We start from the raw sequence: 27,230 nt of genomic DNA on the forward strand, positions 1-27,230 counted from the left end.
TATCAACAAAGAAAAAATTGTCTCAGAAAAATAATCTATTAAGATGGTCAGTCTTGCATAAACGATTTCATGATCTTAAAAATTAAGCTAAGGCTGAATCAGTTGTAATTTTCTTAAATAGTGAATTTAATGTTTCATACTTGTTAGCTTCCATCCATATCCATTTCTTTTAGTTCGGAAACATGACACTTTGCATGAATCATACCTTAAACAGTGTTACATTTTTGTAATTTTAGTAAGAATTCTTATCTTTAAGTATGAAAGTTTAAATTTAACTCAGTAGTAGTCATATTACAAGTGTCATAATACCATTAAATGCTTCTAATTTCATCTGGCAAATCCTGGGAGAAACTTCTTTGCAGAATTGCTCTGCCCTGATAAATATTTCTGTTTTCCAATATTAATAAGAATTATGAAGCAAAAATTTGCTAACATGGACTCAAAATTAAAAATCAGTTGTTCAAAAAAAGATTTATTTTAAAGACTGTTGGGCAGAATATTCTAAGAAATTTCCATCTCCCCAACTGATAATTCATTAGAGAGATTTATTCAGGATTATGTACCAAAAGATAAGAATTCCTATAGAGATAACTCTTTACACAGTCAGGAACAGAATTAGAAGCAGCAGCAAGTACATGGGAAACATACATTTTTCAATTTATACTTCCTCATGGTTCTCTTGGACATCCTCTGGAACTGCTTCGAAGACTGAAGAATTTCATCCCCTAGAAATTCACACTGTTGAAGCTCAGCGTGTCTTTGGGCCAATAACTTCATGGATTTATCTGTCACTGTCTCTATGAGGTCATCCACCTATGACAGATGCAAAGAAATGTAGCCATATATGGGAAATCCTTGTCAAAACCAACAAGACGGTGGTTTTCCCTGAGAGACAACTTCAGGAACCAGCAGACGTTTTGCAAATCCCAAAGTATTATTCTAATTCAAGTCCTAGCAAACAGAGCTTGAAAAGATGCATTTACCACCCAGTGGTAAAGACGATCTAAGTTCTTCTCAAAAGAAGCCTTTGTGCACGCCTTCATTTTAATTGAATTCACTTAATATTTATTAGGCACACAGCATCGTCCTAGGTGCCCCCAGCAATCCTTCAGCCACTCTCAGGATGCCCCCTACTAACATTACTTCTTTGTGCTAATCATTAATTTCATCCCACAGCCCTGCCGTCTAGCAGGGCTGTGTATTCAGTTAAATTTGCCCCTCTGTGATGCTTTTGAAACACAAAGTAAAAGCCTTTGTCCACTACCTGCATCTGAAGTTTTCCTACTGTCAAATCTGATTTTCGGAGGATGTTTTCCATGCTATGTTTCTTTTTTTTAAGTGCTGGAAAGTGTGATCTCTTCTTTGATGAATACGGAACCTATCATAAGAATGCAAAAACACATCAGATTAAGAAGTACCGACGTTATTTCTGTGACAGTGCTTAAATAAGAATTCTCACCCTTTGCACATTCTCGTATAAACTGAACATTTGCCACATAACAACGTTGGGTTGGAGAGCATATTCATATTATTCTCCACGCCCCATGTATCTCCTTTGTGCCCAGAGCTCTCTTTGAAGAGATCTATAGGGTGCAGAGAAATGAGATTGTCTGGTTCTGAAAGAATATATAGTGCCAGGAAAAAAGCAGGTCACTCATAAGAGGAAAAAGAAGAAACTGCCTCTGCAGCCGCTGAGCACAGTGAGAGTACGGGGCTGCAGAGGACCAGTGTCCCAGAAAGCTCATTATCACTGCCTCTAGTTGTTAATTTGGTCTCTTTTCTGCAGGTTTCCTTATTTTCGTGGCAGACATGTCTCCAAACATAAAAAGAAGGCTCTGGGTTCTTTTCGCCCCATGCCTGATACTTCTCCTGTATCAGGCTTGCTGTCCCTGGCTTGCTGCTTCTAAGTACCTGTCTTAATAGTGTTGCTATTGGAAATCATTCCTAGGTCATGGCTCCCAGCTAATAGTCCCCTTTTAGACTTACTGGGTTCACTCTTCCTTCCCCTTGTGCTTAGTGACTTGCATTGAAACTGTTGCAAAACTGACACAAAGTGGGATGTGGGACCACATCTGGGACTTAACCCCATGTCTGAGTTTACAAACGAGTCTGCTGACCCACCACTCTGCCCTGCCAGCTCGCCCAGGCTCACATGTCACTTGCAGGACCCTCCCCAATCCATCTATATCTATAGTTGGATTCCTCTTTTTTCCTCGCCCATAAAACCCAGTACTTTTTCCTACTGATCAGTTACCATATGGGGGTAATTCCTAAGTTATTTCTGTGTTTGTTGAATACTACTGTTCTGGAGTCAAACGCCTAGATGGTGCAGGAAGGTTGTATAAAACAGCACCAGCTGTGGCGTGTGGTATACTGGAGACCATGTGCCTCTTGCCAAGGGGCCAGCTTCTGCATGTCTCCAGCTCTTACCATGAGGAGTTGTGGGCCTAGTGTTTCTAAATCCTATTTTTCAAAAGAAGGCTTAAAGTCCAGATTTTTAAAAAATAGTCTCATTTTTAAAGGTGACCGATTAATGCAAACATGTTGTTAGATCACTCTGAGAGCTAAATAAAACCCTTCACAACCTTTTAAATCTTTTGCTGAACGCAATCCCACTGTCACTAGATGTATCCTTTTTTTTTTTCTTTTTTGGTCAGTGGTATTTGTGTCCCAAGAATTATTTCTCTACACTGAAGTCATTTCTATCCTCCACAAGTTTTAAGGTTTTACCTTTTCCACATAGATCTATATATAACCCAATAGGAATTAACTTCTATATATGGCGTGAGATGGGGATCAAATTTCCTTTTTCCCATATGAACACCTACTTGTCCCAGTGCCATTTATTCAAAAGGTTAGCCTTACCTCAATGCCCTGCAGAGCTGTGGTTTAATATCTATCCCCCTTACTAAATCATAAATTTCACAGGCCAGGAATATGTCCATTGGATCACCTTTAGAGTTCCCAAATCTAGAAATTGCCCAGTATGTAGTAGGAATACAGTAAATGTGAACCTGTCACACAAAAGACAAAATTCAAAAGTAATATCGGTGCCTTTTGACAATGATACTCTACTCCAGAGCCCCTCTGTTCAATAGAACTTTCTGCAAATACAGAAATTTTCCTTATTGGCTAATACAATAACCACAAGCCACATGTTATTATCGAGCAGCTTGAAATGTAGTTAGTGCAACTGAGGAAGTGAACTTGAATTTTAATTAAATAGTCACATATACTTAGTGGCAACCATTTTGGATAGTACAATTAGTATTTAGCATAAAAATTAAGAATAAGGACTCTAGAACCAGATCTGCCTGGATTTGAAACCTGTCTCTGCCACTTACCTAAGCAAATTATTGAACCTCTCGGTACCATCCCTAAAATAAGGATAATATTGCTACCAACCTTTTTCTTTTCTTATTTATTTTTTTTAATTTTTAAAAAAAGATTTAATTTTTTTATTTTACAGAGATCACAAGTAGACCGAGAGGCAGGCAGAGAGAAAGAGACAAGCAGGCTCCCCACTGAGCAGAGAGCCAGATGCAGGGCTCAATCCAAGGACCCTGGGATCATGACCTGAGCCGAAGGCAGAGACTTAACCCACTTAGCCACCCAGGCGCCCCTCTTTTATTTTTTTATTTTTTTTTTTAAAGATTTTATTTATTTATTTGACAGACAGAGATCACAAGTAGGCAGAGGCAGGCTGAGAGAGAGGAGGAAGCAGGCTCCCTGCTGAGCAGAGAGGCCGGTGAGGGAGTCTATCCCAGGATCCTGGGATCATGACCTGAACAAAGGCAGAGGCTTTAAGCCACTGAGCCACCCAGACACCCCTCTTTTCTTTTTTTAAAAAAGATCCTATTTTAAAATAATCTCTACCCGCAACATGGGGCTCAAATTCATAAATCCGAGATCAAGAGTCCCAGACTCTTCCGACTGAGTCAGCCAGGCACCCTTATTGTTACCTACCTTATAGGACTGTTGTAATTATTATCTGAGTTGATATTTCCAAAGTACTTAGAATTGGAACAAAGTCAGCTCTAAGTAAATGTTTGTCATATTCAAAAAATAATAATTCAGGTGATTAAAAAAATGGGCAATTTAGGCTGAAGTTTACATTTGCACAAATAAGGACACTCTTGGTTTGGACGCTCTTGGATTTTCTACTGTCACACGGTCTGTACCCGTGACTATCTTTTAATTTCAATTACAATGAAATAAAATTAAAAATTCAAATTTTTAATTGTACTGGCCACATTTCAGGTTCAAAAGTTACATTTAGGGTGCCTGGGTGCCACAGTCAGTTAAGCATCTGATTCAGGGTTTCAGCTCAGATCGTGATCTCAGGGTCATGAGGTTGAGCCCAGCATGGGGCACATAGTCTGCTTGAGATTGTTCTCTCCCTCTTCCACTGCGCCTCCCACTTGTGCTCTCTCTCCCAAATAAATATAGCTTTGAGAAAAAAAAAAAAAAGTCACATGTGGTTAATGGATATTGGCTAGCATATACTTCACAAGTTTCTACTGAGCAGTGCTGGTCTAGTGAATTTCTCTCCATGCCATGTGTGTCATTGACCTGATGCTGATATACTGACTTGTTACCTGAATAGCTGAGATGTCAGTATACTCCACTGTTGCCCCAGTTATAGTAGAAGCTGAACCATTTGAGCTCAGAAGTAGAGGAATCAGACCTGGAAACCCTGCTTGCTGTGTCCTCAGGTCTTGGATAGGAGGATACAAGCAGCAGCAGGTATGAAGGCTTTTACCTTCATGAACTTGGCCTTTACCATACCCCTAAACATCAACTTGTATGCAAGCCTTTAGAAGTGAGTTTGTTTTAGCACTGTACCTTTTGCAGTCCTGAAGGAAGGGATGTCACCGATAACCGCTTGGTGGTCCTCCTGGCCCGGAGCAGTGTATTTCCTCGGGTTATCTCCTCTGTCTCTGCTTCTACAACATCAAGTTGTATAGTCGCTTGGAGAGAACGGAGGAGGAAAAACCTGTAAGGACTTTTTCTTTCTTTTTTTTTTTTTTGAAGATTTTATTTATTTGAGGGAGATCGAGAGAGAGTGTGGCCTGGGCGGGGGGGTTGTGCAGAGCAAAGGGAGAGGGAGAAGGAGGGAGCCAAAGGCAGACACTTAACGAACTGAACCATCCAGGGGCCCCATAATGATAAACTTTCTTAGAAGTATTCCAAAAAGACTGCATCCCATGCTGCCTCAGTGGCTTTTCCCCTTCAGATTAAAGATTAAAAAATGACTTTGCTTTTTCTAATCTTATACTTTTTCCTAGAAACATTTGCCTTTTCTTGTGGTCGTGACCTCAGGGGTCCCCAACCCGTTCTGGCAAGGTGCCTATGTCTCCTTCAGACTTCAGTTTTGCCCTTTGTTACTTTTTCCTTTAACTATTGTGGAATTAGAAAAAGTAACCCTTTCTTGTGTAAGATGATCCCTTGAGTACTTGTTACTGATTGAAGGAAGGTTTAAAGTGACTCATTCTCTAGTGATGTGGCATTGTTTTTCTCATTTTCCAGGAGCTGTGTGAACCCCGGCCCCCTAAATATTTTTCTTTATATCCGTTCAGTTCTTAACACAAAAAATGCTTTTATGAAGGTAACTTTAAGACACCAGCACAAATCAAAAACCGGTGTCATAAATGGGCATTAAAATTAATATGGTAGGGATGCCTGGGTGGCTCAGTTGGTTAAGCAGCTGCCTTCGGCTCAGGTCATGGTCCCAGGGTCCTGGGATCGAGTCCCACATCGGGCTCCTTGCTCAGCAGGGAGCCTGCTTCCCCCTCTGCCTCTGCCTGCCATTCTGTCTGCCTGTGCTCGCTCTCTCTCCCTCTCTCTCTCTGATAAATAAATAAAATCTTTAAAAAAATTTTAATATGGTAAAAACAAAATGTCATTGCCTGTGGATGGCACCAAATTTGAGATTATTCTCCTTTTCATTAAAAAAAGAGGTCAGTAAATGAGGCTTTTATTTCCTATTGTCAAAAAGATTGACAGGAACATTGGGGAAGAGGTGTTTGCTATTCACTCTGGGTTTCAGGGCCTTCCTGCTGTGCTCACACCTCCGGCCATCCTGTCTTGCTTGGGGTCCATTGATAAGGACTTCACTAGAAGTGGTGGCTCCTAATCAGTGAATGGGGGTCTGCCCTCAGAGCAGGTGAACACCCCAGGGACTCTTCCCTCCCCCCCGCCCTCTGCTATCCAGCTCTTCCCCAGATCTTACAACTACTACCTATGTATGCTTCTCCCTTTCCTCCCCACCCCCACTGCCGCAACTAACTAAGCTACTATCCTTCCTTGGCTGAATCAATGTAGGAGGCTTTTCGCTGTTCTCCCTGCCTCATCGATGCCCCTCCTCCCATCCAGTCTCCACTCTGCAGCCTGAGCTATATTTCAAAGATGCAAATCAGATTATATAAATCCCCAGCTTGAAAGTATTTGATGCTTTCTTAGCAAAAAGTTAAAAATTCTTAGGAGAAAGTTGAAAATTGTTAATGTGACTTGCAACACCCTAACCACCTTATTCCCTAGCCTTTCCCTGGCTGAATTACTTTCATTTCCTTATCATACCCTGTTCTCTTAATACTGGGATGTGAATATGCTCTCCCTGCCTCCTGGAAAACTCTTCCCACATCTGACTCTAGCTGTCCTTCAAATCTCAACGGAGTTGTCCTTTTTTTGGGCAGGACTCTCAGGGGTAATGATCAGCCTAATGTTGGAACGTCCCTCCATGAGGTCAGGGACCATGTCTGTTCTATCTGCTACTCTATGCCTAATTGTGTGGCAAACACATAATAAGTATTCGGCAAATATTTGTTAAAAATTGCAAGGGTGTATGGGAAAGAGCCATTATCTTTGGGCTATAGGTGAGAGTGTTGTAATGTTAGAACTGTGTCCTGAAAGACAGGTTTCCTGAAGAAATCTTGGTGTAGAGATTGGTTAGTCCAACTAAGAGGAGAAAATAAGCCAATGCACACAGAGGAGGAGGAGGAACTGATCCTGTTTCCTGCTAGGATCTTCAACTCTATAGCCATCAGTATAGAAACACACCATTTTTGTTATGGTCAATGAAAATAGACAGGTGAATCTATACCAGCTAATTTCTAGATGCTTGGATGCTAGCATTAGTGACTACTTTTTCCAAAAAGGGGGGGTCAGTTGAAAGGGTCATCAGCCAGCTGGGAGTCGTCAGTTTTGGGGGGGGCTTGTTTTCTGGAAAAAATACTCACTAGGTATGCAGCCTCATCATTGTGTGAAATGTGGGATCACGTGTGGATTCCCTACAGGTTCTAGAAGGGCCATATTGGTTTCCTGATGCTGTCCTATAAAAAACATTAAGAAGCTACACAGGATATTTAGGGCAGTGAATTTGTCCTGTACGACACTTACTGGTGGATACAGGACATAACATGATGGGTTTGCCATATTAGGGCAAGATGTTAATAATGGATGTGGGTGGGGTAAGGAGAGAGGATATCTGGGAAATTAATCTTGTATCTTGTGTTCAATTTTTCTAGGAAACCTGAAACTGATCTAAAAAAAAAAAATCAAGTCATTAACTTAGAAAAGCTATGGGAAAGAATGTGAGTTTTAGTGGTATTGTTAGTCACAACTCAGAAAACATCCCCACCCCCAATAGCATTACTACCTTGCAAAAAAGACTTCAAGTTAACAGTTCAAATGCTGATTCTTCCACAAGGTACACAGGAAGTAGATACAATAAAAGCAAATGTCTGGGGTGCCTGTGTGTCTCAGCGGGTTAAGCCTCTGCCTTTGGCTCAGGTCATGATCTCAGGGTCCTGGAATCGAGTACCGCATCGGGCTTTCTGCTCAGCAGGGAGCCTGCTTCCCTCTCTGTCTCTGCCTGCCTCTCTGCCTACTTGAGATCTCTGCCAAATAAATAAATAAAATCTTTAAAAATAAAAAATAAAAGCAAATGTCTGTTATGACTTACCAATCATAAATTTTATTCATAGAATTCTTCCCACACCCTCCACTGTTGGAAAGTAGTTATTTGAAAAGCTGCATTATGACTTTTTCCAGAAATAAAAGAAAAATCCCACTTTAGTTTAATTTCTTAATGTATATGCATTTAGCCATATATGTGTATATATGCATGTTTAATAAAAAGTGGCTTCTATTTAATAAAAATAGAACAGTTAGACCATGAAGTGGACTGGGAGGGACCTCGAAGACAATGTAATTCAGAACTTTTATTAAAAATGTCTGTACAGGCAAGTCACCTGGGGCAAATTCTGACTCAGTAGACCCAGGCAGGAGCTGAGATTCTGAATTTCAGACAAGCTCCCAGGAGAAGCCATACTTTGGGGTAGCAAGGAGAGTCGTCCTAACTTCACTATTCCTCTTGGCCTTGACACTTAAGGATAAGTTGCCTTTGATTACCATTCTGTGACAGCTTTCTCGTTCTTGGTTTTGCAAATAACCTGGGGGCTGGAAGCTCCTTGACAATTCTGGGAAGAAGGCTCTGTGTGTTGGAAAGAAAGGATTCCTTTTGGTTAGTGGAGACCCCTCTGCCAACACTTGCCCACTTGCTTCTCCATTTGTAGGACAGCACCCTTCCCAAAACAGTCTTCACTTTTCTCATCACATTTTTTCTTTGGTTTTGCTGGCTTTCATGAAATTCCATGTCACTATCAGCAGATGATTCCTCTTTGGGGACCAATACATTTTGTTTTACTAAGTTGGTGGACACGGCTCTATGCCACCTGAACAAAATAAAGAAGAATTCGTGTTAAGGAAATTGAAAAGTCAAAAACAAACAATTTAAATTATCAAAACCCAAACTTGAGTTGTAAATAAGTGATCCAATTCCAAACAATAAAACTGAACACCAAGAACCAAATTACAGACAAACAAAGCCAAAGAAACTCCTCTGTGTTTTATGATCCAACTATGGTTACGTGAACTCTGGCCACTACCTCATTCTATCCTCATAGCTCCCTAAGAGGTGGGCTATACTCTCATCTTCATGGCACTAATGAGTTAACTGAAATGTAGAGAGGTTAACTGACCAAGCATAGAAGGCAAATCTTAATCCAGGTCCCTGACTGTTAGAACACATATTGGCAAATTGGTACCTTCTTTTCAATGATGGCTAGATGTCGTTTTTGCTGGGTTTGGTGGCTTTCAGTCTACAGTGATAAAAGGTGAGTGATGGCTAGGGTAGGGAATAAGGTCTGTAATCTCCAAGGCCCTGTAAATGATGCATGCATATAAAACACTCATTTAGGTAGAATAAACTCTTGTTTCTAAGATTCCAAAGGGCCTATTTTAGTAATATAAACAGGTAATGGGGGCATCTGGGTAGCTCAGTCGGTTGAGCTACCACTCAAATCAAGTCCCACTCTTGATTTTGTCTCAGGTTATGATCTCAGGGTCTTGGGATCGAGCCCCGTGACAGGCTCTGCACTCAGCAGGGAATTTGCTTGAGATTCTCTCTCTCCCCCTCCTTTGGCCCTTCCCCCCATTCACACTCTCTAAACAAACAGATAAACAATCTAAAATAAAATACAAACATGTTTCTTAATAATGTTCTATGCACTAAACTCTATTCTAAGTTGTTCATGTGTTTTATGTAGTTTACCCCGCATCCTGTCATCTCTGTTTTACAAATGAAGAAATTAAAGCTTTTTGAAAGAGAAGTGCCTGGGTGGCTTAGTCATTCCTTAAGCATCTGCCTTCAACTCAGGTCATGATGCCAGGGGTCCTGGGGTGGAGCCTGCATCAGGCTCCCCACTCAGCAGGAGCTCCCTCTCCCACTCCCCCGGCTTGTGTTCCCTCTCTCACTGTGTCTCTCTCTGTCAAATAAATAAATAAAATCTTAAAAAAAATAAAGCTTTGAAAGATTAAATAACTTAGTGCAGGTGATTGGATCCCAATGTCTGTGTTACTCACTATAAACATAGAGCCTCACACCATTATTTAGCTAATATTCTTCCTCAATGAGCTTTTATTTTTAGTGTCATCCAAAGCAATAATATAAAAAAAAAATCCAAGGGATTTAAAAAAATTAAACCTTTTATTTTGAGGTAATTGTAGTTTCACAGACAGTTATAAGAAATAATACAGGGAGATTTGCCCAGTTTCCTCCAATGGTAAACTCTTGCAAAAGTATAAATATCACAGTATTGATACTTTTTTTTGGTTTTTAAAGATTTTATTTATTTATTTGACAGACAGAGACCACAAGTAGGCAGAGAGGCAGGCAGAAAGAGAGTGAGGGGAAGCAGGTTCCCTACTGAGCAGAGAGCCGATGTGGGGCTCCATCCCAGGACCCTGGGATCATGACCTGAGCCGAAGGCAGAGGCTTTAACCCACTGAGCCACCCAGGCACCCCAGGTACCCCAGTATTGATACTTTTAAGATACAGAACATTTCCGGGACGCCTGGGTGGCGCAGTTGGTTGGACGACTGCCTTCGGCTCAGGGCGTGATCCTAGAGTCCCGGGATCGAGTCCCACATCAGGCTCCCAGCTCCATGGGGAGTCTGCTTCGCTCTCTGACCTTCTCCTCGCTCATGCTCTCTCTCACTGTCTCTCTCAAATAAATAAATAAAATCTTTAAAAAAAAAAATAAATAAATAAGATACAGAACATTTCCATCACCACCAGGCTCTTCATGTGTTATGGCTGCACCCACTCACCCCCACCACCTCCTTAAGCTGGCCTCCATTTGTATAATTTTGTCCTTTAAAAAATTTTATCTAAATGGAATCATATGGTATATAACTTTTTGGGATTTACTTTTTTTTCATGCAGCATGAATCTCTGGAAATTAATTCAGATTGTTGTATGTATCAATTTTTCCTTTTTGTTGTTAAGTAATATTCCATGATATGGATTACCACATTGTCTAATCATTCACTCATTGAAATTGAAAGACATTTGGATTGTTTCTAGTTTGGACCTAATAGGAACACACCCATAAACATTTGTGTATAGGTTTTTGTAGGAAGATGCATCTTCATTTCTCTGGATGAAATCCCAAGTTTTATATTATGTTATGTTATGTTTGCAGTAAATGTAACATTTCTAATATGGATGAAAATAAACTCATAACTATTAAAAACTGTTCTTCATATACTACCTAAAATATCTCAAGTACTACCAGTAGCACATAGACCATCCTCCAAGAAAATACTGTTCTAAACTAGAGCTAAATCCTTCAACTTCTCTGTAATTACACATGGGAGGTAAATCAGAAGACCTCAGTCACTGGAGTTAAAAGGTCTTATTCAAACCAGCACCAGACTTTCTAGCTGTGTCATTTGGCATGTTATTCAATCTCTTATAAGCTTAGGTTTTCTCATTTGAAAATAGGTATACTGTTTTTAGAAATGTGGGCATAAAAAGAAACAATTCATGGGCTTGGAACCTAAAAAATAATAGCTTTTATTAATATGTGGATCAGAAGAGTGAAGGAAAAAAGTAAAAGGCAAGAAGGGAGTTCAAACAGGCGGTCGAAAGAAAGGGGAGAGTCTGTTGGCTAGCCAGCCCACTCTTTTGGGACTGAACATAGACCATCTGCCAGTTACACACACACACACACACACACACACACACCAGGGGTGCTATTCATTTAGTCATCACAGTGTCTAAGTTAACTACAACTTTCTAGATGATGGCAGTAAAGAGTCTTGAGGATGGAGTGCCATTTTCTAATTTGCCCAAAGACCATTTATAGTCTAGGATTAATCTTCCCTAGAGCCCTGCAAGAATCATTTAATAAAGCCATCCATTTCTACTACCATAAATACACACACACACATCTCCAAAACAATGGTAATACAACTTCAGGAGGCTCAAGAACCCCAAAGGCCATCCACTTACTCCCTCAGGTTAAAAGTTCAACTCTAAGTAGTCTGAATCTTTAGAATGTATTTCCTAGGGCATCCCCTCCACCCTCATTCCAGATCTATTTGTAACATAACTAACGAAGGTGATTTTGCTCGGGGGCCTTGGAATAGAACTGTAACAATTTCCGTTTTGAAAAGAATCCTTCCCTTCTTAAGTTTTTAAGTATCTCCATTGGTAATGAATGTAATTTGTAGTATTGCTTCCCCCTTTAAACTCTTTTTTTTTTTTTTTTAAGATTTTATTTATTTATTTGACAGACAGAGATCACAAGTAGGTAGAGAGGCAGGCAGAGAGAGAGGAAGCAGGCTCCCTGTTGAGCAGAGAGCCCAATGTGGGGCTCGATCCCAGGACCCTGGGATCATGACCTGAGCCGAAGGCAGAGGCTTTAACCCACTGAGCCACCCAGGCGCCCCTAAACTCTTTTTCTTATTGAAAGTGGAACTCTCAGCAATATTTCATTTTGTCCGTGGAAGTTCAGAAGTTTGGTGTTGGAGGATTCAGGCCTCATCAAAACACCTCACTTCTAACCTTTGGTTAGAAAGAAACCAAAATAAATTGGAAAATAAATCATCTCACTGATTTTCCAAATTAAAGTATATAATGTCGGGGTGCCTTGGTGGCTCAGTGGGTTAAAGCCTCTGCCTTTGGCTCAGGTCATGATCCCCGGGTCCTGGGATCGAGCCCCACATTGGGCTCTCTGCTCAACAGGGAGCCTGCTTCCTCTCTCTCTGCCTGCCTCTCTACCTACTTGTGATCTCTGTCTGTCAAATAAATAAATAAAATCTTAAAAAAATAAAATAAAATAGATAATGTTTAGAGTATTTCATTGCCTGTCTTTACAGCTTTTCCATTGACAGGAAATACCAAGTTTAAGACAGTTTTAACATTACATTAAAGAGCACGCACAGCGTGTCCTACAGTTAGTAGATATCTCAGTGCATATTGCTGGGCAAGAGAACAGAAAGCATTGAACATGGACTCATCTCAAGGGATACGCTATGGAATTTCCACAATCATAGCACTTGCATGGGACATGTGATGTCTAAGATTCTGAGACTGCGCCTATTTTCGCATCATATGCCACATTAAAATGCAAACTCAGGTGGAAAGGAAAGCTTTTCCCCATTTCGATTACACTCATAAAATGAGGCTTCCATTGTGTCACTAGGTTTCCTGACCAACGTAGCGATGCGGTGCCTCCCCCACCACCAATCCGTTCAGAGCGTTCATTTCTAAAGGCAATGCTGAAAAACAGATGCTAACTTTTCTAATCATCACAGTGACTATCGCTTAATGCAAAATCCCAAGAATCTCGCTCAACAGAAAAGAAAACGAATCCCATTGTCCTACCTTTCAATTCCCCTCCTTTTGAATGGGCCGTTTTTCTTCCTGGGTTGCTGGAGTCTTCGGTACTGGCCGACTCTTCCACAGGCACCCTTAAAAGACTCGGGAAGATACTGCTGAGGGTGGTCCATTGCTGTGAGTCCTGTAGCTACACCTGTAGCAGCTGTTTAGGATTTCTCCAGCTCTTGAGCTCCCAAACGACAAAACAAAATCATCAGGTACCAGAAGGCCCTTTTAACCTCTGGGCTGTTTGGGGGGAAAAGTATGTAGGACATTTTTGGAATCGCTTTCTTATTCCCTTCTAGGTGTGAGAGACATCATTTTGGGACTGGCCCTGTTTACCAACCTCTGAGAGGCTGGGAATGATGCATTTTACAGAGTGGTGGGAAATTCCAGTTCGCTTTGTGGAACACGTGCTCTAGATTCCTGGGCAAGGCAAATGCAGAAAAGGTGACCTGATTTTCTAACCACTGTCACTTGGGTTGGTAATAAAATAATCACACACCAACTGATTATGGCATTCGGATGTGCGTGTTTGAATCCCAAAGAGGAAAGGCTTGGTAGGAATCCCAGTGTTCCCAGCTTCTGTTAGATCTCTCAGCTAGAATTGATGTATTGTCTCTCGGCCTGGGGTGGGGACACACATTAAAAAAGCCAGTTGTTATTTGGGTATCTCATAGTAGACCCCAAGGCTATTTTATTATATGACAAAATTTTGTACTGGTCTCTCAAGGCCGAAAAAGTTGAGTGCCTGGTCCATCCTTCTAACTTACCCCATTTCCCAAAGAGGAAATTCTGCCTGCAAATTCTTCTCACCGCAAGGTGGCAGCAGACACTAGGATTTAGTCCCATCATGCTCAATGGCGTTTTTCAGTTTTTTAGCTGGAAGGAACTGGATACTGAGAAAAGAAAATTCTAGAAAAGTGTGGGAGAGAGAAGCAAGGATTACCCCGCTTTTTGGGTTTGTCCTCATCAGTGATCTGAAGCATACGTCTCAAACTTTCATGTGCACACGAACTACCTGAGGGTTTTATTAAAAGGCTGATTTCTTTTTTCTTTTTTAAGATTTTATTTATTTATTTGACAGAGAGCACAAGTAGGCAGAGAGAGAGGAGGAAGCAGGCTCCCTGCCGAGCAGAGAGCCCAATGCGGGGCTCGATCCCAGGACCCGGAGATCACGACCCGAGCCAAAGGCAGAGGCTTTAACCCACTGAGCCACCCAGGTGCCCCTAAAATGCTGATTTCAATATAGGAAGTCTGGCGTGGGATCCAAGAATTTGCATTTCTAACAAATTCCCAGGTGATGCTGATGAAGCTGGTCCACAGACCACACCTGGAATAGTGTAAGAAAGAGCTTAAAATAGTCAAGAATGAAGTGTATTACTTGGAGGGATTAAGACAGTTCTTGTTCTAGCCCCACGGTCAATTCGCTTACCCTATCTGTGCTTGGTTTCGCATCTATGAACTCGGGTCACTAATACCCAAGTCATTGGAGAGTGGGTGCAGGTGGTCTTTCGAGAAGCAATAAAACGCAGCCTACCTAATGTGTGTTAGCCAAAAGGGCTTGTGGTTCTACCTGGTCTGTTTTTCCTCCGCTGTTGGCATTCCCAGAAGGCAATAAATAACAGGTGCTTGAAAGAACAAATGAATGAGCATTGTTTTAACCATGAGCCACTTATTTTCACTGGAATAGTTGTCTTAATTCTGTTGTATTTTGTCAAATATCTGGATGAATGCAATTAACTCTATATTAGGATTTTTATTTGTGTCCGTATGTCCAGTGTGTGTACATGTCCATGAGGGTGCAGGTGTGTGCATGTGTATAACAGGCAGAACCATTTGCTGGTTTGGCTTCTGTCACAAATGGCACAGTTTCTCCAAGGCATCCTGGAGCAGCTGACAGAGCTAGTGAGTAGAATAGAGAAGAAAAGCTAGGGCACAGACAGAGAAGCAATTTGAGCCAAATCTGTTTTTAAATTCTAGCTCTGCGCCTTATAGGATGTGGGTGCTTGGGCAGAGGACAAAACCTCCCTGGACCTCCATTTTCTCATCTGTAAAACGGGGAGAGTCACCATTGCCTCCCAAGAACACTTTATTCATTCTCTGACAATTACTTGAATGCCTACGGGTGCCAGTGTTATTCTAGATGCCTGGGATGCTGGGAAACAACACACCCAGAGTCTCTGAACTGATAAAATTTACAATGCCATGATGGGTGAGGGTAGCAACAGATAAGAAACCAAATCAACTAACTTCAGCTAGTGGTAAGGGCTATAAGGACGACAGAAAAGGATGTAGGTGTGTGAGTTTTCTCATCAGAAGAGGAGTCGGGGAAGGCAGGCCTGCTGACGAGTCACTGAGCCTTAGAACTGAACGAGGAAATAGTCGTGTGAAGATCTGACTGTCCCAGGTAGATGAATCAGCAGACACCAAAGCCCTGAGAAGGAGGAAGTGTGGTGTCTTTGAAAACACCTAAGGTATAGTGGTTGCAGCAAAGCTAGGCAGGGCCAAACCTGTTGGATTCTACAGAACAAAGTAAAAATTCTGGTCTTGATCTGTAGAGCAATGGAGAGGTGTTAAGGGTTTTAAAAAAAGCATTTGAACATAATTGAGTCGTGGGAAAATATATATAATATAAAATTCACCATCTTAACCGGTTTTAGGGGGACAGCTCAGCGGTGTTATGTATAGTCACATTGCTGTGCAGAATTGCCACTGAACTTCATCTTGCAACATAGAAACTCTGAACCCATTCAACAGTAACTCCCTATTCCTGCCTTCCCGCCTTTCCTCCCCCTACCTCCAGCCTCAGGAAACCACCATTCTTCCTTTATGTCTCTATGACTTTAATAAGGGCTTTTAAGTAGCTAGTCTAGCTAGTCATTACATATGTATTCTGTGCAAAGGGGATTCGGCCTTGAACAAAACAACTAGGATCTCTGCCCAGGAAGGACATCCTGGTAGAGGAGAGAGACACCAAACCTCTTAACAAACAGACAAAGCGCTGCCAGCGCTGAAAAAGAATGCTGTGAAAAATCTAGGAAAAGACGACAGAAAGCAAGAGCGTAAGTGGGAGTTTCCGCCACAGCGATCAAGAAGGTGTCTCAAAGAGGTGACATTGAGGTGAGACATTTCACGTTGAAAAGGAGGCAAAGTAGGGTAAATTCTGGGAGGAAAAGTAGTCCAAAGGTGGGGTTTTCTCAGATGGGTGGGAAACGGGATAGGTTTGAGGCCAGAAAGAAGACCAATGTGGTAGGAGCACAGGTGACAAGGGAAGGCAACATTATGTTTGTGTTTTATTTATTTATTTATTTATTTTTAAGATTTTATGTATTCATCTGAGAGAAAGAGAGAGACAGAGAGCATAAGAAGGAGGAGTGGCAGAGGGAGAGGGAGAGAAGCAGGCTCCCCACTGAGCTGGAAGCCTGACTACCTGGATGGATCCAGGGATCCTGGGATCATGAGCTGAGCCGAAGGAAGATGCTTAACCATCTGAGCTACCCAGGCGTCCCTATGCTTGTGTTTTAAAGAGAGTGTTCTGTTGGCTTGGGAAATGCATTGGAGAGGACAAAGTATGGTTGTCAAGAAGCCATTGGGCAGGCAAGTGGTCCAGGCTGGAGATGGTGGCGCATAGGAACCAACTGAGATAGAATAGTATAGATTCAGGAAACAGCTGGGGGATGCAATGCTGGAATGAGCGGAGTTTGGGGATGGGTGAGGAGAGAGCGGGACATAGAGCCTGGGCAGTCAGGCTGTGGCAATGGTTCAAGTGTGAGACTGCGGTGGTTTAATGGCTTAGGGGTTACTGGAAGCTAGAGAGAAAGGCACCAATGCAAGAGTCCCTGATACACCTTCTTTTCAACTGTCCTGCCTGGGGTATGGCTTGGGATCATATCCATATGGTCATTCCCTGGACATTCGTAAATGATCCTCTGAAAAGCCGAAAAGACGGAGCAGGGCAAAATCTAGTCGAAACACTGTCTTTATTGTTCCCAACATTATCCTTCTATTGAACAGGCCTGAGATTACATAATCTTATTTAGGGAACCATACAACAGTCCGCTCCTCTTGAGGTAGCAATGGACTGAAACCACTAAGTCCGAGACTGCCAACATGAATGCTTATAGGCACCAGTCAGGGGAATGTGAGACGCTGTGAGATGCAGCAGGAAGGGGTGGGAGCTGTGGCCAACTGTGGGGTGCTGGGCTGTTCAAATGCTCCTAAACTTCAAATTTCTAAGAGTCCTCGTGCATTTAGCAATGGAATCTGCAGGTCTAATTGAGCCTGTGGGTCACCTATTTGCTGGCCCGGGAGATTTTTTAATGTCAACTCTCCATTCAGTCAGCCAGATCCTTCCCATCAGTGGCCCTAAAGCTGATTTCCACCCCCAATTGTTATTTAAATGTATTGACTTTTATCCATTTCGAGTTTATCTTTGTGTGTGGTGTAAGAGAATGGTCGAGTTTCATTCTTCTACACATAGCTGTCCAATTTTCCCAGCACCATTTATTGAAAAGACTGTCTTTTTTCCAATGTGTATTTTTTCCTGCTTTGTTGAAGATTATTTGACCACAGAGTTGAGGGTCCATATCTGGGCTCTCTACTCTGTTCCACTGATCTATGTGTCTGTTTTTGTGCCAACACCATGCTGTCTTGGTGATCACAGCTTTGTAGTAAAGCTTGAAATCAGGCAACGTGATGCCCCCAGTTTTGTTTTTCTTTTTCAACATTTCTTTAGCAATTTGGGGTCTCTTCTGGTTCCATACAAATTTTAGGATTGTTTATTCCAGCTCTTTGAAAAATGCTGGTGGAATTTTGATTGGGATGGCATTGAAAGTATAGATTGCTCTAGGCAGTATAGATGGATAAAAGACCTCAACCTGAGGCAGGAATCTATCAAAATCCTAGAGGAGAACATAGGCAGTAACCTCTTCAACATCAGCCACAGCACCTTTTTTCAAAATATGTCTCCAGGGCGCCTGGGTGGCTCAGTGGGTTAAGCTGCTGCCTTCGGCTCAGGTCATGATCTCAGGGTCCTGGGATCAAGTCCCACATCGGGCTCTCTTCTCAGCAGGGAGCCTGCTTCCCTTCCTCTCTCTGCCTACTTGTGATCTCTCTCTGTTAAGTGAATAAATAAAAATCTTAAAAAAAAAAATATGTCTCCAAAGGCAAAGGAAACAAAAGCAAAAATGAACTTTTGGGCCTTTATCAAGATCAAAAGGTTTGGCACAGCAAGGAAACAGTCAACAAAACAAAGAGACAACCCGCAAAATGGGAAAAGATATTCGTAAATGACAGTGCAGACAAAGGGCTGATATCCAAGATCTATGAAGAACTCCTCAAACTCAACACACACAAAACAAATAATCATGTCAAAAAATGGGCAGAAGACATGAACAGACACTTCTCTAAAGAAGACATACAGGGCGCCTGGGTGGCTCAGTGGGTTAAGCCGCTGCCTTCGGCTCAGGTCATGATCTCAGGGTCCTGGGATCGAGTCCCACATCGGGCTCTCTGCTCAGCAGGGAGCCTGCTTCCCTCTCTCTCTGCCTGTCTCTCCATCTACTTGTGATTTCTCTCTGTCAAATAAATAAATAAAATCTTTAAAAAAAAAAAAAAAAGAAGACATACAAATGGCTAACAAGCACATGAAAAAATGTTCATCATCATTAGCAATCAGGGAGATTCAAATCAAACTCACATTGAGATGCCACCTTACACCAGTTAGAATGGCCAAAATTAACAAGACTAAAAGAATGGCCAAAATTAACAAGACTAAACAACAAGTGTTGGAGAGGATGTGGAGAAAGGGGAACCCTCTTACACTGTTGGTGGGAATGTGAATTGGTACAGCCACTTTGGAAAACAGTGTGGAGATTCCTTAAGAAATTAAAAATAGAGCTTCCCTATGACCCTGCAATTGCACTACTGAGTATTTACCCCAAAGATACAGATGTAGTGAAAAGAAGGGCCATCTGTACCTCAATGTTCATAGCAGCCATGGCCACAGTTGCCAAACTGTGGAAAGAACAAGATGCCCTTCAACGGATGAATGAATAAAGAAGATATGGTCCATATATAAAATGGAGTATTATGCCTCCATCAGAAAGAATGAATACTTAACTTTTGTATCAACATAGATAGGACTGGAGGAGATTATGCTGAGTGAAACAAGTCAAGCAAAGAGAGTCAAGTATTATATGGTTTCACTTACTTGTGGAGCATAAGGAATAATACAGAGGACATTGGGAGATGGAGAGGAGAAGTGAGTTGGGGGAAATCAGAGGGGGAGACAAACCATGAGAGACTGTGGACTCTGAGAAACAAACTGAGAGTTTTGGAGGGGACAGGGGTGGGGGGATGGGTGAGCCTGGTGGTGGGTATTAAGGAGGGCACATATTGTATGGAGCCCTGGGTGTGGTGCATTAAGCAATCTGGAACACTGAAAAGAAATTAAAAAAAAAATAAATGTATTGACTTGCATTCTGTTGGCTTTTGGCCAATTATTAGTGTTTTTGAATTTGTAAGCAACTTGTAAGCCCTCTGCAAACTTGATAAGCAGAGATTCTGGGTCTTATTCCAAGTATTTGAGGGATAAACACATAGAACAGGGCAAGACAATATACCTTGGTGACCCGAGGTCATTTTTATTTTATTTTATTTTATTATTTTTTTTTTAAAGATTTTTATTTATTTATTTGACAGACAGAGATCACAAGTAGACAGAGAGGCAGACAGAGAGAGAGAGGAGGAAGCAGGCTCCCTGCTGAGCAGAGAGCCCCATGTGGGACTCGATCCCAGGACCCTGAGATCATGACCTGAGCCGAAGGCAGCGGCTTAACCCACTGAGCCACCCAGGCGCCCCTATTATTTTTTTTTAAAGATTTTATTTATTTATTTGACAGAGAGAAATCACAAGTAGATGGAGAGGCAGGCAGAGAGAAAGAGAGAGAGAGGGAAGCAGGCTCCCTGCTGAGCAGAGGGCCCGATGCGGGACTCGATCCCAGGACCCTGAGATCATGACCTGAGCTGAAGGCAGCGGCTTAACCCACTGAGCCACCCAGGCGCCCCCCCGAGGTCATTTTTAAACTGAATCTTTTTGAAAATGAATGAGTGTAGCAAGCTGACCATTTTTTGAAGAGTTTCCACAAATTCTGGCACTTCAGATTTACCAGGGTTTGAGAGGCCTTTGCATGGAGGGGAAGATGAAATGGGGACATTTTGTCCTTGTTCAAGCAAATCTCCTTATTGGAGATTCTGTCTTCTTGAAAGAAGGTGTCACTTTCCTGATGGGTTAGCAAGAATTATGTCATGAGGAAGTGTACACAGGGTGCCTAGAGACAGAGTGTTTCCACAGAGAAGAGTGCTTATCCAGACTGTTCTACTCCCTAGAAGTCAGAGAAAACAGAGGCTGGAACAAAGTGTCTCTTAAGAGGCAACAGACTCAAGTATACAGTCCCCTTTTTTCATTTGCCTTTTGTGTTGGCTGCTGCCCCAGTCTGGAATCTCTTATCATATAACTTTGAAATAATCATTTGGTTTGCTTTTACTCTCCTTCCTAACTTCTCGGGATGGGTCTTAGAAGCTGCCAAGTGCTCTGGGCTGTGCCACATTGGAAAGACTACATTTTAATTAAAATATCTTCTCAGATACAGTTAATATGACTATAAATCAGTGTAAGGTCTCTGGAGGGTGATTTGGCAATATTCACCAGCGTTTGAAATCGCCATGTCAGAACCAGCAGCCTACCTCTGAGAACCTACTTTATTGAAATGCTCACACAATAATGTAGGTTTATTTGTAGTAGCAAAAACTAGTGGCAACCTACATGTTCATCAATAGAAAATTGATGGACCTCATACAGACATTGGAGCCATTAAGGAAGAAGGGCAAATCTATGTGTTCTGATGTATAAGTAAAAATGTCATCTAGGGTAGACTGTGGAGTGGATGCAGGACGTCCTAAAACTCTGAACTCAAACCAGTCCTTAAAAAACTTTCTCCAGGGGCACCTGGGTGGCTCAGTGGGTTAAAGCCTCTGCCTTCAGCTCGGGTCATGATCCCAGGGTCCTGGGATCGAGCCCCACATCGGGCTCTCTGCTCAGCAGGGAGCCTGCTTCCTCCTCTCTCTCTGCCTGCTTCTCTGCCTACTTGTGATCTCTGTCTGTCAAATAAATAAATAAAATCTTAAAAAAAAAACCCTGAAAGATAAATAAATAAAATCATAAAAATAAATAATAATAATAATAAATAAAATTAAAATTAAATTAAAAAAAACTTTCTCCATATTCACATGCAAAGAGGTATAGAAAGTTCTGGAAGAATATGTACCAAAGATTTGACAGTGGTTATTTTTGGAGATTGAGAGAAGAAGTGGTGGTAGAGTAGCAGAGATAGGAATGAGGAGATTAAAAATTTGTTACTTTATTTCATATTGTCTGATTTTCAGAAAATAGTGAGTATGGCTTACATTAATAATTTAAAAATCAAACCCAAAAATTTAAAAATCAGTTACCCAAATATTGAATGTGTAATACTAAGACTGATTATTGCATGGATGGATTTAATAAAATAACTCAACTGATGAACTTAACCATTTGTTTTAGAAGCAGTCACTTTGAGCACTGAGTAAAAGCTAAACTGTCATTATTGTCCAAAAAAAATCATGTAAATATGCTTAATATTCTAAGAATAAACGATGGGTATCTTGAAACTGAAAAAAACTTTCTGAGATAATCTCTAATTTCTTAGTTAGGAATCATTCAATTTGATATTTTCAATAAAAATAAATAATAATATTTTCAAAAACAATAGCACATTTCTATAGCTGTACTGTCCAACATGGCAACTACCAACCACTTATGGATATTACCCACTTGAATATGGCTAGTCTGAATTGAGATATGCCATAAGTGTATAACACTAGATTTTGAAGATTTCATAGATTTAATATAAACTATAAGTGTATATCTGAATTGAGATATGCCATAAGTGTAAAACACTACATTTTGAAGATTTCATAGATTTAATATAAACTATCTTATTAACATTTTAAAATGTTGATTACATGTTAAAATGATAATACTTTGAATGCATTGAATTAAAAAAGATATAATATTAAAATTAATTTTAACTTCTTTTTAAAAATCTTTTAAAAATGTTGTTACTAGGGGTGCCTGGGGCTCAGTGGGTTGAAGCCTCTGCCTTCGGCTCAGGTCATGATCCCAGTGTCTTGGGATCGAGCCCCACATCGGGCTCTCTGCTCGCCAGGGAGACTGCTTCCTCCTCTCTATCTGCCTGCCTCTCTGTCTACTTCTGATCTCTGTCTGCCACCTAAATAAATAAAATCTTAAAAAAAAATGTTGTTACTAGAGGGGCACCTGGTTGGGTCAGTTGGTAAAGCATGCAACTCCTGATCTTGGGGTTGTAAGTTTGAACCTCATGTTGGATGTAGAGATTGCCTTAAAAAAAAAAAAAAAAAACTAAGAAAGATTTTTTTTTTTCAGTTTAATTTGTTCTTTTTTGGTCTTTGGGGGAAGATTTTGGTCTTAAACCTAGGATCATGAACTAGAGACTCTCAATTGCACTTGGCTTACAAGATATTTTGAATATCAGATTTTAAGTAAAAATATTCATTTTAGGATACTCACAAAAAACAAGAACATCTGACAACTCGGTCCGCATCCCATATGGGCTGAGTGGTGGCTTCCTCCATTTAGGTAGAACAAATTTCATTTTCACCAGAGTCCCCACTACTCCCAGATGTCTTCTACCCTGCACTGGACCCTTTATTTTACACTCTCATTAAAAAAGTTGAACCAGTTTTTTAAAATATCTTCTTGTCCTTGAGTAAAAAGATGTAGCCTCCCAATTTCTATCATTTGATGAAGTCATATGCCAGCATTTTAACATAGCTTGAAGTACTATTTTCACAATTACTCCCTATGACCCAACATGGGACTACCCTCAATTTAATCCTTTCTATTTTGATTTATTGATTTAATTGCAGAAAGTGGAGAGTTTATTATAGAACTATTCTGATTGGAAATGCATAATAAAATGTCAACTCTACTCATTTAAATAACAGCTAGATGGATGGGTTGATTTATGTTCTGAAAATTATTCTCTTCTTTTCTAGAGATTATTCTATGTTCAAGGTATTGATCTGTGTTTCAGAAAATACTGTTAGTGAAAAGTTTAGTATTCCTAAGTTTCTCAGCATACAATATGCATTAAAGAAAGTTTAGAATCAATTCATTCTTTAATGTGATTATAATGAGGCATCATCGAATGCAGAAGTCATTGGTGACACAGCTCAAACTGCAGAACTGAATAGAAAATCTGAACTAATGAAATGACATCTATTTAGTTGCAAGTTTTCAAATGCATACAGTGTCACAAAATAATAAAGTCCTGATGAATAGGTCAGTAGGATCTAACCAATCTCCTTCAATTAGCAAAAAAAGAATCATCTTATTCACTCATTTATTCACTTATTCATTCCACAAATATTTATCACATGCCCACTGTCATCAGACACTGTTCTTATTACTGGGGATACAGCAGGGAACAAACAGATGAAAGTCCCCAATTTCATGAGGCTTGTTTTTGGGGTAGGAGGGAGGAGGCAAAAAATAAAATAATATATGATATTTCCTGAGCTTGGAAGTGCATGCAGCAGTGGCAGACTTGCTATTTTTGTGTAAGGGTGTCCTGGGAAGACCTCTCTCCTACAGGGACATTGTGTCAGAGTCCTGAGAAAGCGAGCAAATGGAACATGCAGATATCTAGGGAAAGCGCAGTTTGGACAGAGTATAGTAAGGGCAAAGGCCCTGAGGCAGGACCTGCTTGCTCTGTTTAAGGAACATAAAGGCTCATATGGCTGGAGCAGAGGGAGTTAGCACAAGAGTTGTAGAATACGAACCAGGTAGATACCAGGGGACTTACCTGTCATGTGGAGCCTGAAGGCTGGCCTATGCACATGGCTTTCACGTGGTGTGAGATGAAAAACTGTTAGAAGACTTTGAGATGTACCCCTGAAACAAATAATGCATTATGTTAACAAAAAAAAAAAAAAGAAATGAAATGGAAAAAAAAAAAGACTTTGAGAAAAACAGTGATGTCACTTGATTTCAGTTTTAGCACATTGTCACCCCAAGTAGCTCAATCGTGTCAAATGTGCTAATTAATATGTTCTTCCATAATTACCTGTAACAAATTACCACAAACGTGGTAGTGCCTTAAGACAGCAGAAATCTTTCTTACAGTTCTGCTGTTAGGAGTCTGACATGTCTCACTGGGCTAAAATCAAAGCGTTGGCATGGCTGTCTTTTCTCCTGAGTCTATAGGGTAAATCCATTTCTTTGTCTTTTCCAGCCTCGAGAGGCCACACACATTCCTTGGCTCGTGATTCCCTTTTTCCATCTAAAAAGCCAGCACATCTCTTCTGATTCTTGTCTTCCACCTCCCTCTTCCATGTTTAAGGACCATTGTGATTACCATGGGCTCATCTAGATAACTCAGGATAATCTCCCATCTCAAGACTCCTAATCACATTTGCAAAGAAAGTCCCGTGTACCATGTAAGGTAACATATTCAGACTCTCTGGAGAATAGGAAGTGGACATCCTTGGGGTGGGGCTGTTATTCTATCTAGTGTCATACTTTGCTAAATAACCGTAACTCCCCACCCCAACGCGCATACCTAAAGCCAAACAGGATGCAAATTTCAACAACGGAGAACAAATTTGGAATAAGACTTTGAAATGCTATTCCAGAGGGAAATTGACAAGCAGAAATTTATGAATTTCATGGTTCAGAAATTACCAGATCACATTTTTTTTTAAAGATTTTAAGATTTTAAGAGAATGTATGTCTGTGAGGGGGGAAAAAGGGGGAAGGGCAGAGGAGAAGCAGACTTGGTTCTGAGCAGGGAGTCTGACATAGGATTCCACACCGGGCTCAGTCCCACCACCCTGAGATCACAACCTGAGCAAAAATCAAGAGTGAGATACTTAGCCAGCTGAGCCACCCAGGAACCCATCAGATCACTTCTTACATGGAAGAGCTCTCTGGTGACCTAAAGCACACATTTGAAGCAAAAGGGACTTTGTTGGCACAGGACAGAGGATGGTGAAAATATCTATAGCCAGAAAGAGGCTTGCAACCCTCTTTAGAGACATGTTCATGAAATAATGGAGAGTCAAAAAGCAGCAGCAGCAGTAAAAGCATCATTAATTATCCAGCACTTCAGCCCATCAGGCAAAAAAGTGCAGATGCTGGCAGATGGAAGCAGAGCCTATGTACACAGAATGGTAAGAGCTGGAGAGATACAGCAGGGCATGGGTTGCTTTGTTGTTCTTCCTGGATACATCACACCTCCTGTTAGATGGGGAGCGCCTGGGCTGTGGGAGAAGAAGAAGACATGGGTCCTCGTTCATCACTGTGTCAGAGCTTACATACATTCTCTTACTGTGAATGGCCATTGCCATATTTGCTACGTTTTGTGGTAGGTTGCAAAAAATGGTTACCTAACAATATCTGGCTACCTCATAAGCACTCAATATTTGCTTGACCAACTAAATCAGAATGGAGTTTTAATTGGGGAATGGAGAAGCAACAGGACCTGAATTCAGGACACTATTTTAATCACTGATTTTCCAAAGAGGTTTTGGGACTCTAACCTTACTCTGTCTTCCCTAAACCATCACTTTTACCACCAGGGAAAGGTCCAGCTGAAATTGAAGGGTGGGGGAAAACAAATAAAAAAGAGGGGAATCTAGAAAAAGAGAGTCAAAGTCAGCCAGCTCAGTGGGACACATAATGATTTTTGTCTCAGAAGGCGTTGTGACTTGAGCATTCAGTCATTTCCTGGCACTGCAGAGTTATACACACATGTATAGAACACTGTCATCTAGAGAGCCATTTTTTTACCCCGAATTTTAGGCATTGGGTCTAGTTAAACTGATAATGGCTTCATGTGAAAAGAAATCTTACATTTCTTATGAGAGTGAATGACAAAGCTTTATTAAAATAATGGTCCATAATCTAGATCACTTATCTCTTAAATACAGTGATCTGCTCCTCCCCCCTGCTCCCCCCACTTGCCCCAGGGGGCCTTCTTATCAAGCCACAGTTGACATCTAGCTTCTGAAAAGATGAGTTGCTTGCCCAAGTGGTCATGTGGTCAGTCAGATGTAGAACTGGTATCTAAGTCAAAGTAGGCTTGATTCAAAAGTTCATTCCCGATGTGTCCCTCTCATTTCTTCCCAGAGCTATTGTTATAGCTTTGGTGAGGGCTTTCTCAAAATTTGAAATTCTGAGGCTTTTTCCAGTTTTTACCCCAAAGAACTCTACTCTGAATCATAAGCTTATCTTCCTCCTTTAAAAACGTCTAGCAAGTGTGGGGTTCAAATCCAGCTGCTATTTATTAGCTGTGTAATTTCAGGCCATTTGGGCTTTCTTTCTGTGTCTTAGTTTGGTTTTGTGCATCATTCAGATGATAATAGTAGTATCCTGACCCTAAAGCTTAAGGGTTAAACAGAAAAATTCATGGGAGGGTATGCCTGGCTCGCTCAGTTGGAAGAGCATGCAACTGTTTATCTTGGGGTCATGAGTTCCAGCCCCATGTTGGGCATAGATATTACTTAAATAAATATGCTTTTTAAAATGCACATGAAATAATAGTTTGTAGTTATTAATATTACTTATTTTTCATTCAACAAATATGTATTAGGTGTTTTTTTAGGGTTCAGAATAAACATGGTTCTTGGACTTGGAGTTTATGGTTCCGGGAGCAGTCATACAAGAGAAAGAAAGTCACACAATGTGTCACATGTCATGATAGGGTGGCATGCAAATATTGAGAAGGAGTGTCTAATCCAACATAGGCAGGGCAGGGCAGGCTTTTGAAGGGAGTGATGTTTTATTTTATTTTATAAATAAATTTTAAAGATTCTATTTACTTATTTATTTAAAGAGATTTATTTATTTATTTAGAGAGTG

At 40.9% G+C, this 27,230-nt stretch overlaps 1 protein-coding gene across 2 annotated transcripts; it reads right to left on the reverse strand.

Moving 5' to 3' along the window:
* Positions 1 to 228: 228 nt before the first annotated feature.
* C6H3orf49 (chromosome 6 C3orf49 homolog) lies at positions 229 to 24,192 on the reverse strand. 2 transcript variants are annotated; one of them, XM_044253239.1, is made up of 5 exons: positions 13,235 to 13,359; positions 8,413 to 8,735; positions 4,846 to 4,970; positions 1,265 to 1,378; positions 229 to 813 (listed from the first exon to the last, which is right to left on the reverse strand). In XM_044253239.1, the coding sequence occupies exons 1-5, from the start codon at positions 13,357 to 13,359 to the stop codon at positions 616 to 618; spliced, it is 885 nt and encodes a 294-aa protein (XP_044109174.1). In that variant the 3' UTR covers positions 229 to 615. The 2 variants fall into 2 exon arrangements, 1 of the variants encoding a protein (XP_044109174.1); XR_006385119.1 differs by lacking the exons at positions 229 to 813; positions 1,265 to 1,378; positions 8,413 to 8,735; positions 13,235 to 13,359 and adding an exon at positions 24,175 to 24,192 and having other exon boundaries at positions 4,889 to 4,970.
* Between the last annotated feature and the right edge of the window lie 3,038 nt (positions 24,193 to 27,230).

The sequence above is a fragment of the Neovison vison genome, chromosome 6, assembly GCF_020171115.1.
Source record: "Neovison vison isolate M4711 chromosome 6, ASM_NN_V1, whole genome shotgun sequence".
Taxonomy (NCBI): domain Eukaryota; kingdom Metazoa; phylum Chordata; class Mammalia; order Carnivora; family Mustelidae; genus Neogale; species Neogale vison.